Source organism: Diabrotica undecimpunctata, chromosome 5, assembly GCF_040954645.1.
Source record: "Diabrotica undecimpunctata isolate CICGRU chromosome 5, icDiaUnde3, whole genome shotgun sequence".
Lineage (NCBI taxonomy): Eukaryota > Metazoa > Arthropoda > Insecta > Coleoptera > Chrysomelidae > Diabrotica > Diabrotica undecimpunctata.
The window spans coordinates 97530607-97556737 of record NC_092807.1 but is presented as its reverse complement, the minus strand read 5'-3'; the positions used below and the strand labels follow the sequence as shown (position 1 = coordinate 97556737).

Here is a 26131-nt window from a genome sequence, read left to right as displayed (position 1 = left end):
TGGGTTAACCGTAGGGGCCGTAAACTATGAAGAAAAATTTGAAAACCAGTTTTTTGGGAAATATGACTAATTATACCAAGTGTTAAATAAGTAAACTAGAAAGAGGCCTGAATTCCGCACAAAGTTGTTCAAGTACTTTTGTGGAGGAGAGTGGGAAAGTATTTGTGGATAAATACTCATAACTTTGGTTTGGATCAACCGATTTTAACGAAATTAGTGTCATTAGAAAGAGTGTGGATGATTTAATTTACATCTACTATAAAACAATTTAATTTAGTCTTAATTATCATGGGTAGACGGTACTTTCGAATAGAAAAATTAAAATTTGTTTTTCTTTAATAATATGTTTCTCCATTTAAAGTTCTATCAAAGAAATATGGCCTACGATCTTTCCATCAACTATACCACACCAAACATTAAGACTCCATCTACCTTGAACCTGCACCTCATGTATCCAGTGCGGATTTTCAAGCCCAATAATGCATATTATGCAGATTAACACCACCCGCACTATTAAACGTAGCCTCGTCTGCCTACAAAATCTTTGACATGATATGCGGTTGTTCTTCTAGCAGACCTAACACACAATTGCAGTAATCTAGCCTTGCATCAAAATCTCTCTCATGTAAAGCTTGGTGGAGAACTACATGATAAGGATGCAGTCTAAAAAACAGAACAACAAATATTGGTGAGAAAGAAACCACTATATTTACTAAAACTCAAAAAATCTTGAAAAATCTACAATTGTTTCACAAGATAAATGCTTAAGTTTCGTGCATAAGTATTTTTAAGAAACGGATAAAAGTATAAAAACGCCCTGTTGCCATTTTTATCGGAATATTAAATAACAGTTGAATCTAAAGTTTAAAGGGAATTCCAAGTTTCTGACCTAAACGTTTACTTTATAATATGAAAAACCAACCTGTGACGTTTTAAAATCCTTAGAACAGTAGTTTTGGGTATGTTTAATTCTATAGAGATTTGCCGACTACTTATATGTGGATTCTGTTGAATTAAAGCAAGAAGATTGATTGAATTATCATCGGTTATACCTCTATTACGTCGTTTAAAACAAGGACGTTAAAAACTATTAGTTTCTCTTAATCTTCTTGCCTTTCTTTCAAATACTTCTTTGTCATAATGTCTACTGTCAGGATATCTTACAGAATATATACGTGAGGCAATAGCGGCATTTTGGTGACATTCGAAACAAACTCTAATCATATCATACAATTCTGCATTTGATGTACTCGTCACGAATTATTAGTACTAATAATTAATTACTAATATTACCAATATTAATATTTATTGAAAAAACTGCAATCTTCAATTCGAATAATAATATATCACTTCTTAACAATGTTTTGACTGCTGTCAATAAATAAACAATATGAACTTGAATATGAATATTACTTAGTTTCGAAAAAACTATTTTTAGTGGTCAAAATAACAATGGTCAAATCTCTGCTATAAAAAAATTTGAAAGTACCTACTGACTTATTTTTTAATTTAATTTATAATACAATAATATATCAATACTATACTTACTTATGTTTATGCGTTTCTATTCATCTCGAGTTCGACAAAAGCTATTAACATGTGGTTTGCAACATTTTGTTACGAATTTAATCCAATTCCATTATAATTTACAATAAATAGGTGTTTTCGTTAAACATTTTGAAGACAAACAAATTTTAATTTTTTCTATTCGAAAGTACCCTTTATTCTAAAGTAATTTCTATCATAGTCTACCTATGATAATTAAAACTAAATGCAATTATTTTATATTAGATGTAAATTAATTCATCCACACTCTTTCTAATGATACTAATTTCGTTAAAATCGGTTGATCCAAACCAAAGTTATAGGTATTTATCCACAAATACTTTCCCACTCTCCCCCACTCTTTATTTGAAAAAATAAAAAAAAAAGTACTTGAACAACTTTGTTCAGAATTTAGGCCTCTTTCTAGTTTACTTACTTCACACTTGGTATAATTGGGCATATTTCCCAAAAAACTGGTTTTCAAATTTTTCTTCATAGTTTACGGCCCCTACGGCCCAGAAACTTGTAAGTTATTTCCAGCAATTTCTCTTGGCCACTTTTACTAAGGAATTTTTTCTCCTTAAGTTATAACATGAATAGTTTCTGATATATAGCCGAGAGATCGGCTTATTGGACCATCCGGTACATTTTTATTATTTTATATCTATTTCATCCTATTTTCAACTCATTAAAAAATTGTTAGTCTGGTTTTAAAAATGTGATGTTAATGTTTTTCTTATATTTGTGAATAATTCCAATTGTGAGTTCTAATGTAATTTTATTCTTATGTAGTCAAAAATACGTGTTTACGGTTGCCTTCCATCGATATACTTATTTTGTTGTTTATTGTTCTGTGTTTTGTTGATGAGGGTCTGGGACTTTGGGTTGATAATAAGTGGGAGATTTATGTCTGTGGATGCTCCTATTGATGTGATTTTCGAGGTAACCATTTTGGATGAGGGCTTGTTTTAAACTAGAGAGCTCGGCGGGTCTACTTGCATCATCGCAAAGGCATATTGATCTGGAGACAAGAGTATTAATGACTGAATTAATTTGTGAAGGTGGATGATGACAGTTGGCATGCAAGTAAGGATTGGTATGGATGGGTTTTCGATAAACAGAGTGATGAAAACCTTGTGATTGGTTTTTCTTTATGATAACGTCTAAAAACGGTAGGGATGAATCAGTTTCCACTTCCATCGTGAACTGGATACTAGGATGTATACCATTCAGATAGGTTTGAAAAGACACCAAATCAATGTATCGTAGCCAACATGTGGGTTTGAGCATTGATGTGGATAGAACAAATTCCAAAAAGCACAACGTTGAAACCCACTACAGTGGTTCATAACTTCTGATATCCCCATTTCGACCAATGCCACTCAAGCATTAGCAAAAGGTTTCAACTACTCTGTTACACCAAGTTACATTTCTATTGAGATAATCATCTGTCAAACTGAAGAAGATAATCATCTCCAGTTTACCTTCCGAAGATGCTGAAATAACTAGATAAGACATCGCTTGTGTTCTTAGAAACTCAAAACCTCTTACTCGGTTAAGTTTCGACATTTGCCTTACCACATTAGTCTCTTCTTTTAGAGAATTAATTAATAAAGAGAATTAATTTGGCTTCTTCAGGGCTGAAAGAGAATAAATTATAATTAGCTACCATATATTATCTATTAAAAACATTATTGATATTACCGTAACTTAGAATTGTAGAGTTAGAATATTAAAAAACTTTGCTAGTAACAACATAATGATGTTTTTTGTTACTATGTGCAAAAAAAGTTTTTTTAACGTTGGAAATGTATGGTAGCTTTGAACTTAAAACGTAAAGGTTTACCCAAGGTTAATCGAAAAACCCAATGTAACTACATATAAAAGGAGTAACCTGGAAACCCTTGGGTAAACCTTTACGTTTTAAGTTCAAAGTTACCATACATTTCCAACGTTAAAAAAACTTTTTTTGCACATAGAAACAAAAAACATCATTATGTTGCTACTAGCAAAGTTTTTTAATATTCTAACTCTACAAATCTAAGTTACGGTAAGATCAATAATGTTTTTAATAGATAATATATGGTAGCTAATTATAATGTATTCTCTTTTAGCCCTGAAGAAGCCAAATTAATTCTCTTTGGCGAAAACGTTTGGCGAAACAATTGATACTCATTAGAGTCTTTCTTGCAGATTTCCCCAATATTTAAGAGTTTACTATTTAACTTATCTAAGATTTATCTACTTATCTACTTAACTAATCTATATAAGATTAAATTTCTTTTCTTTTCTCTCTCTCTCTCTCTCTCTATATATATATATATATATATATATATATATATATATATATATATATATATATATATATATATATATATATATTGAGATGATTGGTGTTTAAAGAAAATAATTTATAAATTATAAATTATATACTAGATAATATTAGATATGAAAAGTATTTGGTTATTTTAATAAGTTATATACTAGAGAATTTTATAAAAATATATTTATGTGAGGGCATTTTTAAGAAATTAGCATATAATAATTGTAAAAAGTTGTATTTTAGTAATTATATTGTGGTAGATATATTTAAGTGAGCCATGTGACAGTTTAAGTAATGATTACGAATAAAAAGTGGGGTTATAATAATGTTAGTTTAAAATGTTTAATTTATATATAGTTACTGATTTAAGTGTATATTCTGATCTGAAAAGCCTAAATGTCAACAAAATTATCAATAGAAAAGTAAGGAATTCTCTAGATCACCGGAGATGGCCTTGTTTGCGAAATGGTTTCTTCCAGAAAATTCAGAGATGCATTTAATAGAACAAATGGAACATGATTTCTTGCTAGATGATTCTGGAACATGAAAAAAGATATAAATACCCGGTGATTTGGATTCAAGATGTCAATTCAGTTATTCAATCAGTTATGAGTTACAGTTACTATGATGGCCAGTTTTTTAGTATGAAAGTGAGTTAGAGTCAGTCAATCAGTTATAATTGTTCAATATAGTGAGTTAAATCAAGATTAAGAAACAGTATAAAGAAAATATTATTGAAGATTAAAAATTATGTTATGTATAAATGATGATGGGATAGAGGAAGAAGTATTAATTGAATATTAAAATTAAATAATATATTTGGTGATTGGATATTGGTATATAGAAAAGAAGAATAAATATAAATGCTGTTTGCTGGTTTGCTTGGTGGTTTATAAATGCTGGTGAAGAAAAATATCTTAAATTGGTGGAAGCTGATAATTGGAAAAAGTAATTACAAAAACAAGGATAACCGAAGCTGAGAAGAAGACATTGAGTGGTGATTATAATCTATATAGTGGAAAACAGTTCATTTAGGCATTCAGTGACAGAAAGGTACAAAATTTTGTTAATATAATTTAGTTAGTGTCATAACAATTTCAATTTTGAAGATAGTTTGTTTAAATTTTACATTGTGTATAGAATTTAATTAGTTTCATAAGAATTTCAATTTAAAGGTAGTTTATTTTAAATTTACATTGGCTAGGTTAGATATATATGTGTGTTTCATAATAGATATAATAAAGATAATTTAAAAAAGTACTTACAAACTAATTCTTTGAGAACCGCGATAAAAACCCTATATATTATAATATTAAAAATACTCATTGCTCATCATTCAAACAAACAATACATCATAACATATTGGCGCCCACCGCGGGGCTCTCTATTTAAAAGAATTAGATTGGGAAGATAAGTGCTCTCATATAATTAAATTAATTATCAGTAGAAAGAAAAAATTATAAATTTTATTTTTAATTATATTTGAACAAGTAAAGTCTCAAAATGTCTCAAGGAAAGAAAGGTACAAGAAGTAAAAAGAATGAAGAAGATGTTGAAGTAGAAACACAACCTGTACAAGAGGAGATTTTAGTTCAAGCTCCACAAGATACTGCAGAAATGAATCCAGAAACAGAGGAAAATGTCAATATGACAGCTTTGATGTCATTAATGATGCAGATGAACAAGACAATGGAAGAGAATTCAAAAGAAATCAAAGAAGACATGAGAAAAATGGAACAGAAAATGGAAGAGAATACAAAAAAAATGGAAGAGAATTCCAAGGAAATCAAAGAAGACATAAAAAAATTGGAAGAGAATTCAAAAGAAGTCAAAGAAGACATGAAAAAAATGGAACAGAAATTAGAAGAGAATTATAGAAAATTAGAAAAGAAAATAGAAGATAATAATAATAAAATTGTAAAACAAATAGAAAAACAAATGGATAAAAAACTTGAAACTGCAGAGAAAAAAGTAGCAAATGAAATAAAAAGTATACGGAATGACTACAAGAAAAGGATAGACAATGAGAGGACAGAATTAAAGAGGATTATTCAAGATAATAAGATAGATATAGAACAGAAAATAGAGTTGCAGAAATGTAACTTAGAAGTAAAAATTAACGAAGACAGGAGAAACACAGAAGAAAAATTAGACGATATAAAACAAAATATCCAAATAAATAGTAATCAAATAAGAAATGTGGAACAGAGAATAGATGATATTTCACTAATGAGAGACATAGGGAGACCTTACTTAAATTTAAAAAATGAGACTGGGATTAAATTCACTGGTAATATAAAAAATTTGCATCCTAGAGTATACATAAACAGTTTAAAACATAAATTAAGATTAGTGAATAATATTAATGATATTAAAGATTATATTAGAGTGACATTAAATGACAATGCAGCAACTTGGTTTGCTAGTATTGAAAATGATTTAGATAATTTTAAAACATTTGAAAATAAATTTTTAAATTATTATTGGGGTGAATTAGAGCAAGCCAAATTTAGGGAAGATCTATATTTTGGAAAGTATAATCACAATTTAAAATCAAATATGGTAGATTATGCATTGAAACTGATAACAGTTGCAAAATATTTAGAACCACCACTTAGAGAGGATGAAACAGTCTTAAATGTATCTAGACATTTTGATGCTGATGTTGTGCAAACAGTAACTGTACAAAATATAAAAACAATAGATAGTTTTATTAATTTTATTCAAAGAATACAAAGAGGCAATATGACAAGTAATAATAACAACAGAAAAAACAATAATAACTTTCAATATAATAAAAATGATAATCAACAATATAGACAATCATATAATAATTATAGATATGGTAATAGTTTACAAAATTTTAATAATAATAACAGTAATCAAAATAGACAGAATTTTAATAACAATACTAGTTATAATAGACAACATTTTAATAACAGTACTAATAATAATAGACAAGATTTTAACAATAGAAGAAATACAGAGCGACCTAACTATAACAGACAGGTAAATTGTGCACGAAGGAATAGAAGCTGCGAAGACAGGGAACGAAATAGTACAAGGCAAGAAAATGTGAGTAGAAGTCATAGTAGGAAAATACATAGGACATCAGATCCAAGTGGTCAGATACAATCTGACAATTCTAATAATCAAAATTTTGTTCAGTAAACTTTCTGAATTACAAGTTGGGCCATTGCTATTATGAAAAACCTTCTGAATTTATTTCTCTAGATGAAGATAAAATTATTGAATCTATTAATTTAATTTATATAAATGCTTTGGCCAAACATAAAATGATTAAGATTATGATAGATACTGGTTCAGAAAGTACTTTAGTCTCGGAGAATTTTATTTTTAATACATTAAAACTATCAGAAATAATAAAGATTCCAAAAATTAAAATTGTTGGTGCAAATAATAAGAAGTTGGGTGAAATTGATAAACTAGCCAATTTTAAAATTAATATTCTTAATAAAGAAATTAATATGCAAGGATTTATTGTCAAGGATTTATGTGTTGATATATTAATGGGAAATGATGAATTGGAAAAAAAGAAAGTAAAGATAGATTTTGAAGAAAAAATGGTAACTTTGGAAGGGCAAATAATTAATTTTATGCAGAAAGATGAGGTGGAAGAAGGAATAAGAGTTGATAGGATATTATTAAAAGAAAATAATGATGTTTATGAAGAAGAAATGTATTTTGATGATAGGGAAATGTCCCAAAAGAATGTAAAGAATAATTATTGTAGTGAATATTTTAAGGAATGGAAATTTTAAGCAGATGGATGCCTACGAGGTGGAGTGCGTAAAATTGGAAGCAAGTAATAATGAGTACATAATGAAGAATAATTTTATTTGTAAAGAAGAAGATGTGATTAAAGTTAATTGCCCTGAAGAATATAAATCAATAGTAATTTCCATATTGCAGCAACACAAGGGACTTGTCAATAAAGAAAATAGAATTGCACAAAATTATATCCATAGTATAAAAGTTAAAGAAGAAAAAGATTTTAAAACAAAATCATACCCAATACCATATAAATACAGAGAAGAAGTAAATAGAACAATTAATAATATGTTAGAAGATGGAATCATTAAGAAGGCAGATACACGTTTTATAAACCCTATAGTAGTAGTACGTAAAATATCAGGTGAAATCAGGTTATGTTTGGATGCAAGGAATATTAACAAGATTACTGAAAAGCAATTTGAAGCACCAATGAGTATAGATGGAATACTAGGAAGAATTACAGGAATGTCATTTTTCACTAAAATCGATTTACAGCATAGTTTCTGGTTAATACCTTTAGAAAGAAAAAGTAGACAGTATACAGGATTTCAGATAGATGGAGTAGTATATCAATTCAAAGTAGTACCATTTGGACTTCAATCATCTTGCAGTGCTCTATGTAAATGTCTTCATGATATTTTAGATAAATATGAACATTTTGTAATTCACTACATTGATGATATATTAATTTTTTATAAAACGGCTGAAGATCATGAGAAACACCTAAAAATTATAATCAACAGATTAGATAAAGTTGGACTAAAAATAAATCAAGAAAAATGTACATTTTTTCAAAAAGAAGTAATATATCTAGGTTATAAACTTAACACTAAGGGAATCGAAATGGATCCAGAACGGACACAAGTCATTCAGGAATATAAAACACCACACAATTTAAGAACTTTAAGAGGATTTATTGGAATAATTAATTATTATAAAAGGATGATACCAGATCTAAGTATAAAAGAAATTCCATTACTTGAACTACTAAAAAAAGGTGTAAAATGGAGATGGGATCAGAGAAGAGAACTAGCATTCCAAGAAATCAAAAACATTTTTCTGTCAAATTTAAAAATATATCACCCAGACTACACAAAGCCATTCATATTAAGAACAGATGCATCAATAGAGAGATTTTCAGGGGTATTATTACAAATACATGATGGGGTCGAATACCCAATACAATTCATTTCAAGAATTACAAAAGAATTACAAAGAAAAGGGTTACTCAGTTTCAGAATTAGAACTAACAAGTATTATACACTGTGTCACAAAATTAAGATTTTATTTGTTGGGTAATGAATTTACAATAGAAACATATCACCAAGCTTTAACATCTATATTAAATAACAAATATGGAAACAGTAGAATACATCGGTGGAGTCTAATATTGAGTGAATACTCCTTTGAAATCAAATACATTTCTGGAAAATCCAACATAGTGGCAGATGCTTTATCAAGGTTAGAAAATACATCACAAAAAAGGCAGCGAACAATAAAAATTGGATTAAATCAGTTAGTAGAAAGCACTGGATTATATTCTAAAGAAGAAATCATAAGAGATCAGATCAATTTGAGTGAAAAACAAAAAGTCCTTAAGAAAGATGGGGTTTATTATAAAATAATAAATGACATAGAAGTATATGTAATAACTAGAACTTTAGCAAAGAAAATATTGAAAAATTTACATAACAATTACATGCATATTGGTTCAAGAAAGCTATGGATGCTATTTAGGGACAATTATTTTGCAAAGAATGACATAAGTATAGCAAAGGAAATTACTACCCAATGCCCAATATGTCAAATAAACAAAGAAAAGAATTTCAAAAACCAGAACACATATAGATCTAATGTTGTATATGAAAAACTAAATACAGTGTCCATGGATTTTATCTCAAATTTAGTTCCAAGTCCAACAGGAAAAAAGCATATACTAGTGATAGTTGATTTATATACAAAATTTATTAAACTATATCCCTGCTCAAGAACAAATGTTAAAACATTGAAATTATATATTAATCAATTTTTCGAAGAAATAGAACCATTTAGAAATTGCATAATAGATAATGCTACATATTTTAACAACCAAAAATTTCGGGCATTTTGTGAGAAAAAGGGAATCAACATTCATTTTACAAGTATCAGACATCCTCAGGCAAATCCTGCAGAAAGATATATTAAAGAAGTTATAAAATATTTAAGAATAGTATGCCAGAATCAACATGAAACGTGGCAGCAACATATACCACAAGTAGAATATTTTTTAAATAATACACATAATTTAAATACAGAGGAAGTACCAGAATATTTAATGTTTGGCCATATAGGATATGTTAGAACAAGTAATGCAGAAAGTGAATAACCGAATTAGGAGGAAAGCTGAAAAATATATCAGAAGACAAAATCAAAAAATAAAAAAACCAATCACATTTCAAAAAGGAGACCAAGTGTTAATTCGGTCACTTAGAAAAAGTAATGTTAAAGAAAACCGTTGTAAGAAATTACAACCAATGTTTGAAGGTCCATACAGAATTGAAAATCAGAATGGACTAAATAGTTATGTGTTAATAGATACAGATAATAGACCTAGAGGAATTTTTCATATCAATGACATTTTTAAATATTATGAAGAGATTGAATAATGTTTTCTATACTTTTAACACTAATATAAAAACACTAGCAGTTCACTAATATATCCATTTTATTCAATAGACTTGATTTGTTAAATAGATGGTAGATTTCATTGTTGTGAATTAATTTGACATCATATTTATTGTCTTGTACATATGGAAATTATTTTGTACCCTAAAAATCATAATTTGGGGTTAGATACAAAATTGATTCTATAAATGTCTTTCTAATATAATAAAGTGTAAAACTTACCAATTCATATGGATGAAAGCCTGTTGAATGGAAATAATTCCTAGATTTTGTCTATAAATAAACATACAAACTTCCATTTGACATGACAGTTTGACGTAGACATGGAAACATAGGCGTACTTAATAGAACAATTTTTAAATAAGAAATTAAATTAGTTAATTTATTATATTTACTAAGGTATGTGGATAAGAAAATTAATATTTAAAAAAATAATAAGTAAATTATTTATTTTAAATTTAATTTTGGGGTATTGAGATGATTGGTGTTTAAAGAAAATAATTTATAAATTATAAATTATATACTAGATAATATTAGATATGAAAAGTATTTGGTTATTTTAATAAGTTATATACTAGAGAATTTTATAAAAATATATTTATGTGAGGGCATTTTTAAGAAATTAGCATATAATAATTGTAAAAAGTTGTATTTTAGTAATTATAATGTGGTAGATATATTTAAGTGAGCCATGTGACTAGGCAACCAACTATACATTTGAGTGACAGACAGATATACATACTCTCGAAGTGACAGTTTAAGTAATGATTACGAATATAAAGTGGGGTTATAATAATGTTAGTTTAAAATGTTTAATTTATATATAGTTACTGATTTAAGTGTATATTCTGATCTGAAAAGCCTAAATGTCAACAAAATTATCAATAGAAAAGTAAGGAATTCTCTAGATCACCGGAGATGGCCTTGTTTGCGAAATGGTTTGTTCCAGAAAATTCAGACATGTATTTAATAGAACAAATGGAACATGATTTCTTGCTAGATGATTCTGGAACATGAAAAAAGATATAAATACCTGGTGATTTTTTGGATTCAAGATGTCAATTCAGTTATTCAATCAGTTATGAGTTACAGTTACTATGATGGCCAGTTTTTTAGTATGAAAGTGAGTTAGAGTCAGTCAATCAGTTATAATTGTTCAATATAGTGAGTTAAATCAAGATTAAGAAACAGTATAAAGAAAATATTATTGAAGATTAAAAATTATGTTATGTATAAATGATGATTGGATAGAGGAAGAAGTATTAATTGAATATTAAAATTAAATAATATATTTGGTGATTGGATATTGGTATATAGAAAAGAAGAATAAATATAAATGCTGTTTGCTGGTTTGCTTGGTGGTTTATAAATGCTGGTGAAGAAAAATATCTTAAATTGGTGGAAGCTGATAATTGGAAAAAGTAATTACAAAAACAAGGATAACCGAAGCTGAGAAGAAGACATTGAGTGGTGATTATAATCTATATAGTGGAAAACAGTTCATTTAGGCATTCAGTGACAGAAAGGTACAAAATTTTGTTAATATAATTTAGTTAGTGTCATAACAATTTCAATTTTGAAGATAGTTTGTTTAAATTTTACATTGTGTATAGAATTTAATTAGTTTCATAAGAATTTCAATTTAAAGGTAGTTTATTTTAAATTTACATTGGCTAGGTTAGATATATATGTGTGTTTCATAATAGATATAATAAAGATAATTTAAAAAAGTACTTACAAACTAATTCTTTGAGAACCGCGATAAAAACCCTATATATTATATTATTAAAAATACTCATTGCTCATCATTCAAACAAACAATACATCATAACAATATATATATATATATATATATATATATATATATATATATCTATATATATATATATATATATATATATACATATATATATATATATAAATATATATATATATATATATATATATATATATATATATATATATATATATATATAGAAAAGGAGTACGACCGTCAATCCAATATAAATTAAGGATCACTCGAAGAAAGGTGGGTTTTTCGGTCAAAAGGTGGAGAGAAAAAAGACAAAGAAGGTGGTTACTTCATCTATTTATTGAAGACAATTTGCTTTCTAATCAGACAGCATCATCAGTTCATCTGAAGGATGAAAGGATTTTGAAAATACCATGGACCCAACGAGTTACAAATGCAGAAGTGTTAAGAAGGCTACAAAAGGATTGCGAGGTCATAAAGAACATCAAAACAAGAAAGCTGGAATATTTAGGCCACATTACCAGAGGTGCGAAATATGAGATATTAAGGCTTATAATGCAAGGTAAAATCAAGGGTAAAAGATCGATAGGAAGACGAAGAATTTCCTGGCTGAGAAACCTAAGAGAGTGGTATAGTTGCAGCTCAGTAGATCTTTTTAGAGCAGCCGCCAATAAGGTACGGATAGCTGAGATGATAGCCAACCTCCGATAGGAGAAGGAACTACAAGAAGCAGAAACATCCATAGAAAAGTTATTATAAGTGTATTACCTCAAAAAGAGATTTTTCTATATCCATAGAAAAGTTATTATAAGTGTGTTACCTCTTTTTGAGGTAATACACTTATAATAACTTTTCTATGGATGTTTGGTTTTTATGATTATTAGGAGAGAAATACATTAATAAAAAAAATAAATAATTTACATTTGTTCTAGAAATTATTTTATTAATTTTGTTTTAATTTAACATTTTTGTTTTTTGATTTAAACAAACATCTTAAAATAATAACTACAAAAACTATAGATATACTTATAATAGATATTAATATAATAATCACATCAAGAAGTAAATACTGGTGCCAAGGCATATAAATGCCATCCACCCGCAGATGTTGCGCCCCATTATGCTCTATAACATAGTTTACCCAATATACAGCGGTATCCAGAGGTTTCATGGGACGATCGTGGAATGCTTTTGAATATTTGATAGCTGCCAATTTAAATCTGTAATAAAAATAGATTGATGATAGCACATGTATCAAAAAAATAGATTTACTGGATATAATAAAGTATTCACAGATTGTTTGCTTGAGGAGGAAATAAAGTAAACCATCTACCAACAATTTTGACAAACTACGTTTGGAAGAAGTGGGCTCTTATTCATCTTATGATAAACAAAAATAAAACGAACAAGCCTACATACATAAGGTAATAATTTTAACGTAAGTTAAAAGAAATAATAAATTAGACTTACTCACAATCAATTTAATTTAACTGTCCAGACGACCGGTTTCGCTTTCTACAATATGCAAAGCATCTTCAGGTCACGATACAAAGTTAAATAAATGCTGAAATAATAAACCCATATTAGGGTGTTGTCTAATAAAGATAAACAAAGATAGATGATATAAACAATATAAATTACAGTAATTATACAGTATATTGTGTATATCATCTTTCTTTGTTTATCTTTATTAGACAACACCCTAATATGGGTTTAATATTTCAGCATTTATTTAACTTTTTATCGTGACCTGAAGATACTTTACATATTGTAGAAAGCGAAACCGGTCGTCTGGACAGTTAAATTAAATTGATTGTGAGTAAGTCTAATTTATTATTTCTTTTACCTTTTGAAATGGACTCACACAAGCAACACATTCATGATTTAAATTTTAACGTAACTTACGAAGAGTTTGTTAATAATTCATTTAAGGCACCACCAAATTTCTCTTCCGTAAAGTTTGAATCATGGTATAAAATAGATAATCCAAAACCTGCGTATACTGCATTATTTCCGTTGTAAGCTTGATCTCCAAATACTGGAATCACCAAAACTGGAACCCCATTATAAATGGTTTCTGTCATACTCAATAAACCCCCGTGTGTAATAAACAACACCACGTTTGGATGCGCTAAAATAAGATAATAAAATAGTATATTAAAGTATAAGTGGATATTGAGGTCTTTAAAATACGCGCGATTTTTCGAGTACGACGGCGCAGCCGGAGTGCTCGAAATATAGGAAGTGTTTTAAAGACCAGTTATCCACGAATACTTTACGCTATTTTTTTTATTGGTACGCTTTAAAATCATGTATTATTATTATTATATATACAAAAAATTGAAATAAGAGCTAATAATGTAAAATGGTTGAATTTGTGATGTACATCAGTATACCTTTCCTTGTTATGGAAATGAGAAAAACAAAAATTAATTTGCAATCTGTCACATAAGATTAATTGTTGTTACTGGCTGTATATTGCTTAAAAATGAGTTCTAATATTGATTACTTAAACAGTTTAATACCGCAAAAATCAGAAGACACTTATAAAAAAGAATACGGTAAGTGCGGTACTGCCATTAATGGAAGTACAACCCTATTGGCTTTCGAGAATGTCGGTAGCATAAATTTGAACAGAATTTCTTCTATGACAAGACTTTTTAAAGATTTCACCAATTTAAAATAGCCTTTAAGACTTCATTAACTGCAAGATCTATATATTCTAAGGTTAAAGATAAAAGTGACATCAAAAATTGTTCCAACGTAGTCTACCAGATTCCTTGCAATAACTGTAATTTACTATATATGGGACAAACCACACGCAGCCTAGGTAGTCGCTTAATCAGTCATCGTAGCGACAGCAGACTATATCCTGAAAGATCTGCCCTTGCAGAACATGTTAATAAAGAACATCATATAATGAATTATGATTCAGTCAAAGTTTTAGCTACTGAATCCAATTACAAAAAAAGACTTTTCTTAGAAATGGCATTCATTGTTCAAAATTCAAACGCAATGAACAAAAGGAGTGATATTAATCAGTTAAGCACTATTTACTCCTACCTATTATATTTGGATACACATTCACAATCCAATGATGTTTTAACAACTGATTCATTGTAAAGTTTCCAGGTTTCGTTATTTATTATAGTTCTCATTATACAATTTTGTTTTTCAACTTAAATACAACCTTTGGTAAATTTTGATGTGTAATAGTAGTAGTACTACACAAGACAAAGAATATAAGAAGAAGTACTGTTATTTGCCATCTCCAGGAATGACAGCTACTCTTAACCTAACATTCCACAGTTGGCCGGCACACAATTGACTCAATCAATGAGTGGTGCGTGAATTTGTCACCTGTGAGTAGAACATCCACGAAAGACAAATCTCAATAACGTAAGTTTTTTACAACCTTTACACTCTTAATAGAGTACGAGGATGCTTTATTAACAGTAGCATTTTATTTCAGTTTTTTCCTGATGATGAAAATAAACATTTTCGAAAGCTTGAAACTTAGTTAAAAGAGTACACTTATTTCACCGCTGCAAATCCCAATAAACCTCAAAGCTATATATATATATATATATATATATATATATATATATATATATATATATATATATATATATATATATATAAAGATCTAGCCCTTTGAGGTCGTAGGCATGTATATAATGCCAGACCTGATCATTCACCATGGTCGCTTAATTTTGCCATAATCTAGTCCTATAGGTCGTCTGGCATGTGAGACATGCCACGCTAAATTTTTAGATTCTGTCGTAGGCATCTCCAGCATGACAAAAGTTTTTCTGTGTTCAATTACTGGAATATCGATATATCGATGAAAATAGTAATCGATTCTTGTTCTTTATGCTAAAATCGCGCCATTTAGAAGTAAAACGGTTGTTTACTTTTATTCAGTACGTTGTTATTTGTGGTTGAATACAGTGTATTCTACAGAATTACGTAATCTACGTAATCGTAATCTACGTGAATGGTTCGGGTGTAGTTCGATTGAACTTTTTAGGCGCGCTGCTAACAAAGTCGCAGTGGCCATGATGATTTCCAATCTCCGTTAGGAGTGGCACGAGAAGAAGAAGACAGTGCTGTACTACACGTTGTTGCTGAAGTCGTTCTGTTTACGTTTTTTAATATTTCTGTTATTTTGAATTTGAAAATATGTCTAGAGGAGGATTTTTAAGTAATGACGAACTAGAGTACTATTTACATAACAGTGATGAGGATAATAATGTTGAAATCGATAACCGGGGTTGGGAAAGTACTTCAGAATCCGACATATCGGAAATTGAAGACAATTTAATGTTCGAAAATGAGGAACCGGAGGAGAGTGATGAAAGTACTGAAGAAGATGAAGAAATATGGCAAACATGGGAATCAGTCAATACAAAATTTAAAGAATTTTCTTTTTCGCAGGACATTGGATTTCATTGTCCGCGAAACTTTGAAGGCACTAAAGAGTTGGATTTTTTTCAATTGTTTTTTACAGACGATCTGTTAACGGCCATTGTAACTGATACAAACAGGTATATTTTAGAATTTTTAATTGTTATTCGAGATACTTATTACTTTTATTATTTTAGATATGCTACTGAAAAAAAAAATGATGAATACGCCGTTTACAAAAAGATCAATTTGGAGTACTTGGAAGCCTGTAACGTTAGAAGAATTTAAATGTTTTCTTGGTGTCATAATTAATATGGCATTAAACCCTAAGCCTGAACTGTCGGATTATTTTTCCAGTGCGTGGATAGATTACCAACCATTTTTCAAAGATGTAATATCAAAAAGACGATTTTTCCAAATTTTTTGGAATTTACATGTTTCCCCTCCCGAAGAAAATGATCCCGCAAATGGTACAAGATCTCGAAGTTCTAAAGTGAAATTGGTTCTCAAATATCTAGATTCGAAATTTAGAAAGTTGTATACACCAAACAAAGATGTATCACTGGATGAAAGTACCGTGGGATTCAAAGGAAGAGTGTCATTTAAAGTGTACAACAAAGATAAACCAACAAAGTGGGGAATAAAGGTTTTTGCTCTAGCTGATTCGAGTAATGGATATGTTTGTGGCATAGAACCCTACTTTGGCACTCAAACAACACAATCATTAATACGTCCTGATCTTCCTATAACAGCACGTATTGTGGTACATTTAATGACCAAGCTGATAGACGCAGGAAATGGCACCGCAGGATATCATGTATTTATAGACATATTACACAAGCCCACTATTAGCTAAGGAGCTATATAAAATGAGAGTTCACCTGACAGGAACTGTGATGACTAATAGAAAAGGACTGCCAATGGAAATAAAACCTGCTTTCACCAAAACATTGAAACCAGGAGACGTAGTTAGTCGACGTACTAATAAATTATCCGCAGTAGCCTGGAAAGATAAACAAGTGGTTGTAATGCTGTCTACGTTATATGATAATTCAACTGAGGAGGTTAAGAAACGCAGAAAACTTAATGATGGGGGGTGGGTCGAGGTAACAGGAAGTAAACCAAAAGTTGTCAGTGAATACAATAAATATATGGGTGCTGTCGACGCAGCAGATCATTATGCTACTTCTTATGCTTTTATGAGAAAATCAAGCAAATGGTGGCGAAAATTATTCTTCTGGATGCTAAAAATTAAAACTTAATAATGCCTTTCTTCTATACAAGATGCATAATAACGTACCTCGAACTTATCGTTCAAAAAAGTTTAGAAAAGCGTTGGTTGCACAATTGACAGCCACTTTCAAAAATCCTGCTCGACAACGATTTGGGAAAACCCCGGAAGATGCAATCCGCTTAAATGGTTAATTTCATGCAATATATTCAAGGACAAGTAATTCGGATTGCAAAGTTTGCAGTGACAGAACCAAACCCGGAGGACGTAGAACAACAACATACTACTGTAAAACGTGTCCAAGTGGTCCTGGCCTGCATCCCGGAACTTGCTTTGAAAAATTTCACACTATACAAAATTTTAAATAATGATGAGTTTTTTTAGGTCATAGCGATAAATATATAATGTTAAAAACATTTAGCAAGAATACATTTTTGTTTTAAGATTAATTTCTGTTTTCAAAGATTTTAAAAAATCAACATTATTTTGTTAAAAAACTGACTACTTTTTGAATAAAAATTTAATAACAAAATAGAAGAAATATTTATTTCAGACTGTCATTATTGAATTTCCTTTAGTTTCAAGAGTACTATGTGAAAATTTCAATTACTCATAATCAATAGATATAGAAATATGAATTTTCAAAGAGATCATTTCTTTCATATTGAAAGGCGCTAAAAATCATAACGACTGTGGCGCACTCGGAGCCGGAAACACGTGACGACTGCAACGTCGTTGCATGATATACATGCCTACGACCGTTGGGACAGTCAGCCACAATATTTAGTCGACCACAAAGGGCTAGTTTTCCTATTCTTTTTTATTTAGTTATTTTTTAATGATAAAGATCTAATTTACCCACCTAATATGTCCATCTGTGGCAGCCACTTAGCAGTTCTTATATTTGAAGGAAGTCCCTCAACATCGCCTTCTAACTTCCACAAGACTTTTTGTTTTAATCTTCCAAAAACTTTTAATAATACATTCATCTTATCTTTTGGCAAATCTTTACTTTTTAAATTTGAACCCATACTGAAGAATATGACACCTTCCTTAGCACTATCCATGAATGCTTGAAGATCTTCCGGTAGTTTTTTTGGAGGTTTAACGTGAAAACCTCCGATGGATATAACATTGGGCACTAAGGGCACAGCTTGCCACATTGTTTCATGCGAGTTTACTAGTACCAGCGAAACGTTTTTCGTTAGGTCATATACACTGGGAGAATTGGGAAAGTATTTGTGAATTAGTTTGTCCTGTGTGGGTAAAAACAAGAAATAGTTCATAATTTCTTCAACAGTATAGAGAATGGTATTGTGAATCCTGTCTTGTAGGCACATTGGTCTTCTAAACGTTGATATTAGTTGGGGAGTGTATGATATTATTGTTGGATTCCCTACCAATCTGTTTATAAAATTGAAAGGACCTAAAATAACAAATATTGTACATTAAACATAAAAGAATATGTCCTTGAAATATACAAGTGACTATTTCACTCATCTTAAAATTTTCACATAATCTGACCAATCACAAACCAAAGACAGCTTGTGTTATCGCGAAAACACCAACTGTCTTTCAATTCTAATTGGTCTATCAGCTTCGTGTTTTCAACGACGTAACCATGGATACCGATCGCAAAGCAAAGTTTGACGTTTGCCAAAAAAATTATTGTAGCTGTATACGTCAAAATGAGTCGTTTCGGTGGTACTTTAAACGAAGTTATAAACCAAAACATTGAAGAAAATATACCGAGTAACACAAAAAAATCTAAATCTTATATATGGAGACAATTTATGATGTTCTGTGTGGATCGCAACTACAAATTAGATAGGGTTACCTAGATCAAATGTATTATTATTAGATTTCTTCCTCTCATTCTACTGAATTTTTGACCTATCACTTTGTTCATGAACTAGTCTAATAAAATACCACTCGTCCTACGGACTCGTGGTGTTTTCAAGCAACTCAGTTTCGTTTAGAAGTAAATCGACAGACTTATCGCGAAAATTGAATCACTAGTGGTATTACTATTGACAATATACGCCATTTCTTAATGTTCCACTCGAACCTTCAGACCAACTTTCTTGGCTCCGTTTTCGAATAGGGTGAAACCTTCTTTTGCATCTCTGGTGGATTGTGCAATTGTGTCCAGGTCATCCGCAAACGCTAATAGCCTCTTTGATTCTTGGACGGCAAATCCGTGTGTCAGTTATGGTTGAGCTTTCCTTACCGCATGTTTCAGTGCAAAATTAAATAGCAGGGGGGCGAGAGGATCTCCTTGTCTAAGCCCGGTATCAATGAGGAATTCCTCCGACGTGGTGTTGCCAATTCTGATCAGTGCGGAAGTGTTCTCTGTGCTCACCTGTGCTAATCGTACCAGCTTTCCAGGTACACCCATTTCTACCATAGTCTCCCACAATGCTTCTCTGCTAACAGAATCGTAAGCTTGTTTAAAGTCCACGAAGATTTGGTGTACATCGCGGTTGAAAACCCCCTTAACTTTGTAGTTCCTTTTAGCACTCTCTTTTTGGATATAATCAATAACTTATAAATTTTTATTGTTAGTTTTTTATAAAAATATTAATTATATTTATCAGTGGTTTTAGCTTACTAACTTACAAATAAATCATTATTATTACCCAATCTACCATCCACTCAAATACACTCAAATACATAAACTTTGTGGACAAAAGTCCACGAAGATTTGGTGTACATCGCGGTTGAAAACCCCCTTAACTTTGTAGTTCCTTTTAGCACTCTCTTTTTGGATATAATCAATAACTTATAAATTTTTATTGTTAGTTTTTTATAAAAATATTAATTATATTTATCAGTGGTTTTAGCTTACTAACTTACAAATAAATCATTATTATTACCTAATCTACCATCCACTCAAATACATAAACTTACCGAATGAATTGTAGGCTATTAGATGAGATTTAAAAACATGTGCCAGTGCTTTTAGGGCATCATTAGAAAATTGTTCAATAATTATGGCATTAAATGTCTCTTTATCTTGTATAAGTTTGTTTACACCTGGATCTTTAAATACTTTTTCGGTAATACCGTACATATAGTCTTCAAATACAGCCTCCTGGAATACCTTGTTAAAATCCTGTAAGTCAAATAAATCCAAAGCTTCATCTAGAACAAAAAGAAAACAACGTTTTAACCTATAATTATTTACTTATATAGATTTGGTACCGATTGTCTTTTTCTTCTTCTTCTCTTGTCGTCAAAATATTATCTGCTTATGGCAGCTCTTACTTTTTGCTCAATGGATATACATACTTAAAAAAAGTCGTGAACTCTGTCTTTACAAAATTTAGATGTTGTCTTGATATAAGATTTTTGGGTATATTAGGACCAAAAAAGTTGATATGTAGCAGATCTGTCGAAGTTTCAAAACCAAGTTTCAAAACCTTGTATAATACGTAAAGAATATGTACTACAGACCAAAGTTGTGAACATTTATCTTCTTCTGAAGGTGTAGTGCATTTCTCTGGAGGCGTCCACTATCCATGTCTTGTCAGGTAAGATGTTACGATAGTCAGAACATTTGTCAGTTTCACTTACTGGTGGTTTTACTAATATATATATATATATAAGTAAGACTGACAAATGTTCTGACTACCATAACATCTTACCTGACAAGACATGGATAGTAGACCTCTCCACAGAAATGCAAGACACCTTAAGAAGAAGACAGTCTCATCAAAAGAAGACAACATAAATTTATATTTAAATGGGAATAAGCCGCTGGACGTAACTTCAAGCCCTTTTTTATTAGGTTGTTGTCTCTACATCTTCGTAAAAATTTGATTGAATTTTGACAATGTGCCAGTTTCTTGTATAGAATTTCCAATCTCCGAAAATTTTGAATAACGCTGAGCCCATAACGGTTTCTTAATATTGTTCTGAAGCTATTTTCTTGTGGCATTTTAAATTAATTTATATTTAAATGGGAATAAGCCACAATTAAAGGTTAAAATACGTTTATTGACGTTTCAATTTCCACTTCGGAAATCGTTCTCAAGATACAAACATTAGTAAATTAAACAAATTTTGTTTTTTGTTAAAAAAACAAAATTTATTTAATTTACTAATGTTTGTATTTTGAGAACGAAAAATTGATTTATATATTCAGGGATTCACATATTCACTGCCTTTCCTTGCTCAACCGTTTCCATCTCTCTCTGTTGTCCCATTCCAGGATTTTCGGGGTCGTCTTCTTTTCCTCCTTCCTATGGGGCTCCATTCGGTTATTCTCTTTATCCATCTGCTGTCGCTAGTTCTTCTTACATGTCCATACCACTATAGTCTTTTTTTTCTATATATGTTAGTATGTCTGTTTCTATTGATGTTCTTTGCTTTATTTCGTCATTAATTCTCCTATCCATTCTTCTTACTCTGCAGCATCTTCGCAGTCATTCCATCTCTGTTGCTACTACCTTAATGCTGTTTTTCTTGTTTATAATCCAATTTTCAGCCCCATATCTAATAATACTTTGCACTAATGTTTTATAAATCTGTGTTTTTGTCTTCATATTTAGGTGTCTATCCCACCATACTGAGTTAAGTCGGATTGCTGTTCTTGTTTGTCCTAATTTTTGTATAATTTCTTCCTCTGTTGTTGCCTTTTTCGTGATTAAAAACCCAAAAATTTATGATTTGATAATAAAATACCTGAATTAAACAAAAAGCTCAGCCAGATTGATTTATTTAAGTATACGGAATTCACGGATAATATTGCTAACGAAGCTGTAGATCGCATAGCACGTGCTAAAAATATTAAAATCAGAGGTGTACCAGAATCTCCCTTTGAGGATGCACAACGCAAAAAAGATAACAACGCAAATAAGGTTAACCTTGTCTTGGATACTGTTGGCTGCCAGGAAAAGCAAATCACCTTCTACAGAGTCGGCAAATGATAAACGTAGTAATAGGTTCGGAATACCACGGCAAAGATACTTTGAAAAATAAAGCAAATCTTCTGGAGAACAAAGCCACCGAAAAATTCCCAATAATTGACGACAAGACTCCCATCCAACAAGTACGTTTAAAAGAACTCCGAAGCGAACTAGACACTCAAAAAGCAAAAATAACGGTGAACATGATTTAACTATTAAATACATTAATGAATTTTGAAGAATCAGGAAATTTTGTTTATAATTTTTCTACCAACAAATTTAATGACTGGCTATTTCTGTATACTAATTTAGATTTGACGTTTGACGAATTTGTATGCATAGTGCAACTTCTTAAACCGGACATTATTTGTATTGCCGAATCCTGGCTTAAACTCTCAATTCCTGACTCATGTGTTAATAAGTATAAATGAATATACAATATATCGAAAAGACAGAGAAAATCGTGTAGGTGGCGGTGTATGCATTTATTTATCTAATATTATTACAACAACTTTCAAAATTAACATTGAGATATTAGATATTTCTGGAATAGATGCAATTCACTTATTTGTTACTAAAAATTCTTTTTGCCTTAATTTAGTATGTAGATATCGTCCACCTGGTACACTGCTTGCCCACGATAATGTTTTCTTTACAAAACTTGAAGAACTATCATCTCTTGATAATCTTATTATTACTGGAGAGCTTAATTTCCCAGAGATCACTTGGCCAATAACTTCCTTATCTGATGCCAAAAACGCTCTTTATTTGTTTAAAAGCTTTGTAGTAAATTCAAACCTGATACATCTCATTACAGAACCTATTAGATTAATAAATTAATAACGAATCGTCTACTTTAGATCTAGTGCTTAGTAACGACGAACAGCTGACTTCATCTCTCAAAATCAGTTCTCCTACAGGAAAGTAAGATCATGCAGTTATAATGGCTCACATCCAGTTTAATCAAATACTACCCCGCAAAAATAATATTGTAACATATATGCTACTACCGAATTTTCTGAAGTTGACACTGAACTCTCTCAAATCGACTGGTATTTATTTTTTGTAGACTTAAACGACCCCTCATTTATGTGGACTGCATTTTTCCCGATACCGTCCACAATATAATTTCTACAAATACCACCTTCCATAAGATTTATAAAAAAAACCTTTAACCCTGGATAAATCAAACAGCAATAAAACAAATTAATCACAAAAGACATCTATTGCAAAAATTTAAACACACCGAGCTTCTCAGTGATTTCCAAAATCACCGCAGATTCAAATAACTTACAAAGATCTCTAAAAACTCTAAGGCAATATTTTAAAGCAAGTGTTATTAAAAGTGGTAACATTAAAAAAGGTTGTTAACCTAACAACCTTAAAAATAAAAAACTGAAAAAAAAAGCACGAAACAGATCAGAATGGAGAAGAATCCTGGAACAGGCCAAGACCCAAAAAGGGTTGTCGAGCCAGTGATGATGATGATGATGAACATTAAAAAAGTCTACACGATCCTGTTTAACATCTAAAGTTTCCATTTCTCTACTTCAAAAACCCAACCAGACTTTATGCTCTTCTGACAAAGAATCTTCCAAAACTCTCTCTTTAGCATTTTCACAGGTTTTTACTAAAGAATAGAACGATGGCTATCTACCTGCTATTAACTGTAATCGTGTCGGCGCATCCTTACAGCAAGTTGTATTCACAGTGGATCATGTCAAACAACATTTAATTAAACTTCGCACAACAGTTTCACCTGGTTAGATGGTTTAACACCAAAACTGTTTAAAAGGTGCGCAGACACTTTTGCAATAACGTTAAGGTTAATTATGCAAACTTCTTTTATCCAGAATTTCTTATTCCCTAGTTGAAAAAAATTAGCATTTATCACCTCTATTTTTAAAAAAAGGCAACAAACTCGAACCCAATTATCGTCTGATAATTGCTGCCAGTAGTTGGCAAATGTATGGAAGCCACTATTTCCGACGAGATGATCAAATTCCTTCTCCAGGAATATGTTATTCTAATACAATAGATTTGTCTCTAACCAATCTCATACATTGTGTTAACGATTGGACGTCACGTCTACATAAGCTAGAACATTTCGAAGTTCGCGGCACTTCGTTGGATAAGATAATTTCCTGACAGATCGACATTACAAAGTTAGAGTTGGCGAAGATTTTTCGCAAGATAGGTTAGTGGACAGTGGAGTGTCTCAGGGTTCTATCTTTGACCTCTGCTTTTCACGGTGTATATCAGCGATGTTTTGTATTATGTTTCAAGTAAAACATCGTTCTATGTTGATGACATAAAAATATATGCCAATCCAATCACAAACCAGCTAACCCTCCAAATGGACTTGGACTCTATTTTAACTTGTGTTTTTGTTTAATTTCATGTTTATTACATTCTGCGCTTACTGGATAGCCCAAATTTGACGAAATGCCCCTGATGATGCCGTAGAAAGCGAAAGTACTTGGGCAAGATTTGATTATTAAAATTGTGCTCGATATTTGCCTTTAATTTTTAAAAGTTAATTTGTTCGAGCATTCAACCTTATATCATTAAAAAAATTGTCAAATTATCAAATAAAATGATATCTTTGGATGGTGAAATGATTATAAAAAGTATTTAAGTACCTAGGATCGGTATTATAGAGTAGTGGGAAAACAGATGCAGATGCGTGTAGTAAAATTAGGGTTGGTGGATGAACTGGAAGGAAGCAGTGGTGTGGTTTGAGACAGAAAAATAACAATGAAACTAAGGGGAAAATTCTGTTAAACTTCCATAATACTATCAAAAATGTACACAAGTGAATGTTGAGCAGTTAAAAAGAAAGTGGATCAACGAATACATGTGGTGGAAATTAAAATGCTTGGTCGGATAAGTGAAGTGATAAAAAAGAATACAATAAAGAATAAGTATATTAGAGGAAGTCTAGGGGGTCGCACCAATTAATGCAAAAATGTTAATATGGTTACTTAGGAGAAATGTCTAACACACTTGAGATGTTTAACACACATATTATATTAGTGTACCAGTGACAGAATAAAAAATGATAAAACTATGGGGCATTGTTAGATATGTAGAGAAAGAATTATTATTTATTACTTTTAAGTTTTCATATTATAAATTAAGAACTTACTTGCAAATTCTTCGGCAAATCCCTCCAAAATTACAGTTCTGTAAGATCCATGTTTTGGGGTATACTTATCTTCATAGGAACAAACAATAGTTACATCATGTCCAGCATCGGCCAATCCCCTCATCAAAGCAACGGCCAACGTGTGATGGCTTCTGCCGAACACCGGAAACACCCCTATGATTTTGGCGCATGTTGCTGTAGTTATACACCACAAACAAAGAATTAAAATAAGACCAAGACGAGACGGTGAAATCAACATCTTGAATATAGACAGACTATAAATTAAATTTAACTTGTAAAGTTGCTTTGATAAGAGATAAGTTATCGGTTATAGGGTATTTTGAATATTGAATAC

General features: G+C 30.6%; 1 protein-coding gene across 1 annotated transcript in view; it reads right to left on the bottom strand.

The window, feature by feature from the left end:
• Positions 1-13002: 13002 nt before the first annotated feature.
• LOC140442382 (uncharacterized) overlaps positions 13003-26131 on the bottom strand; it is a 64246-nt gene continuing 51117 nt past the window's right edge. Inside the window, exons 11-15 of the mRNA XM_072533456.1 lie at positions 25777-26080; positions 20629-20862; positions 18581-19144; positions 13986-14211; positions 13003-13300 (exon numbers count right to left, since the gene is read on the bottom strand). Coding sequence (XP_072389557.1) covers positions 13024-13300; positions 13986-14211; positions 18581-19144; positions 20629-20862; positions 25777-26080 — 1605 coding nt within the window. The 3' untranslated portion in view covers positions 13003-13023. The remainder of the gene's footprint in view (positions 13301-13985; positions 14212-18580; positions 19145-20628; positions 20863-25776; positions 26081-26131) is intronic.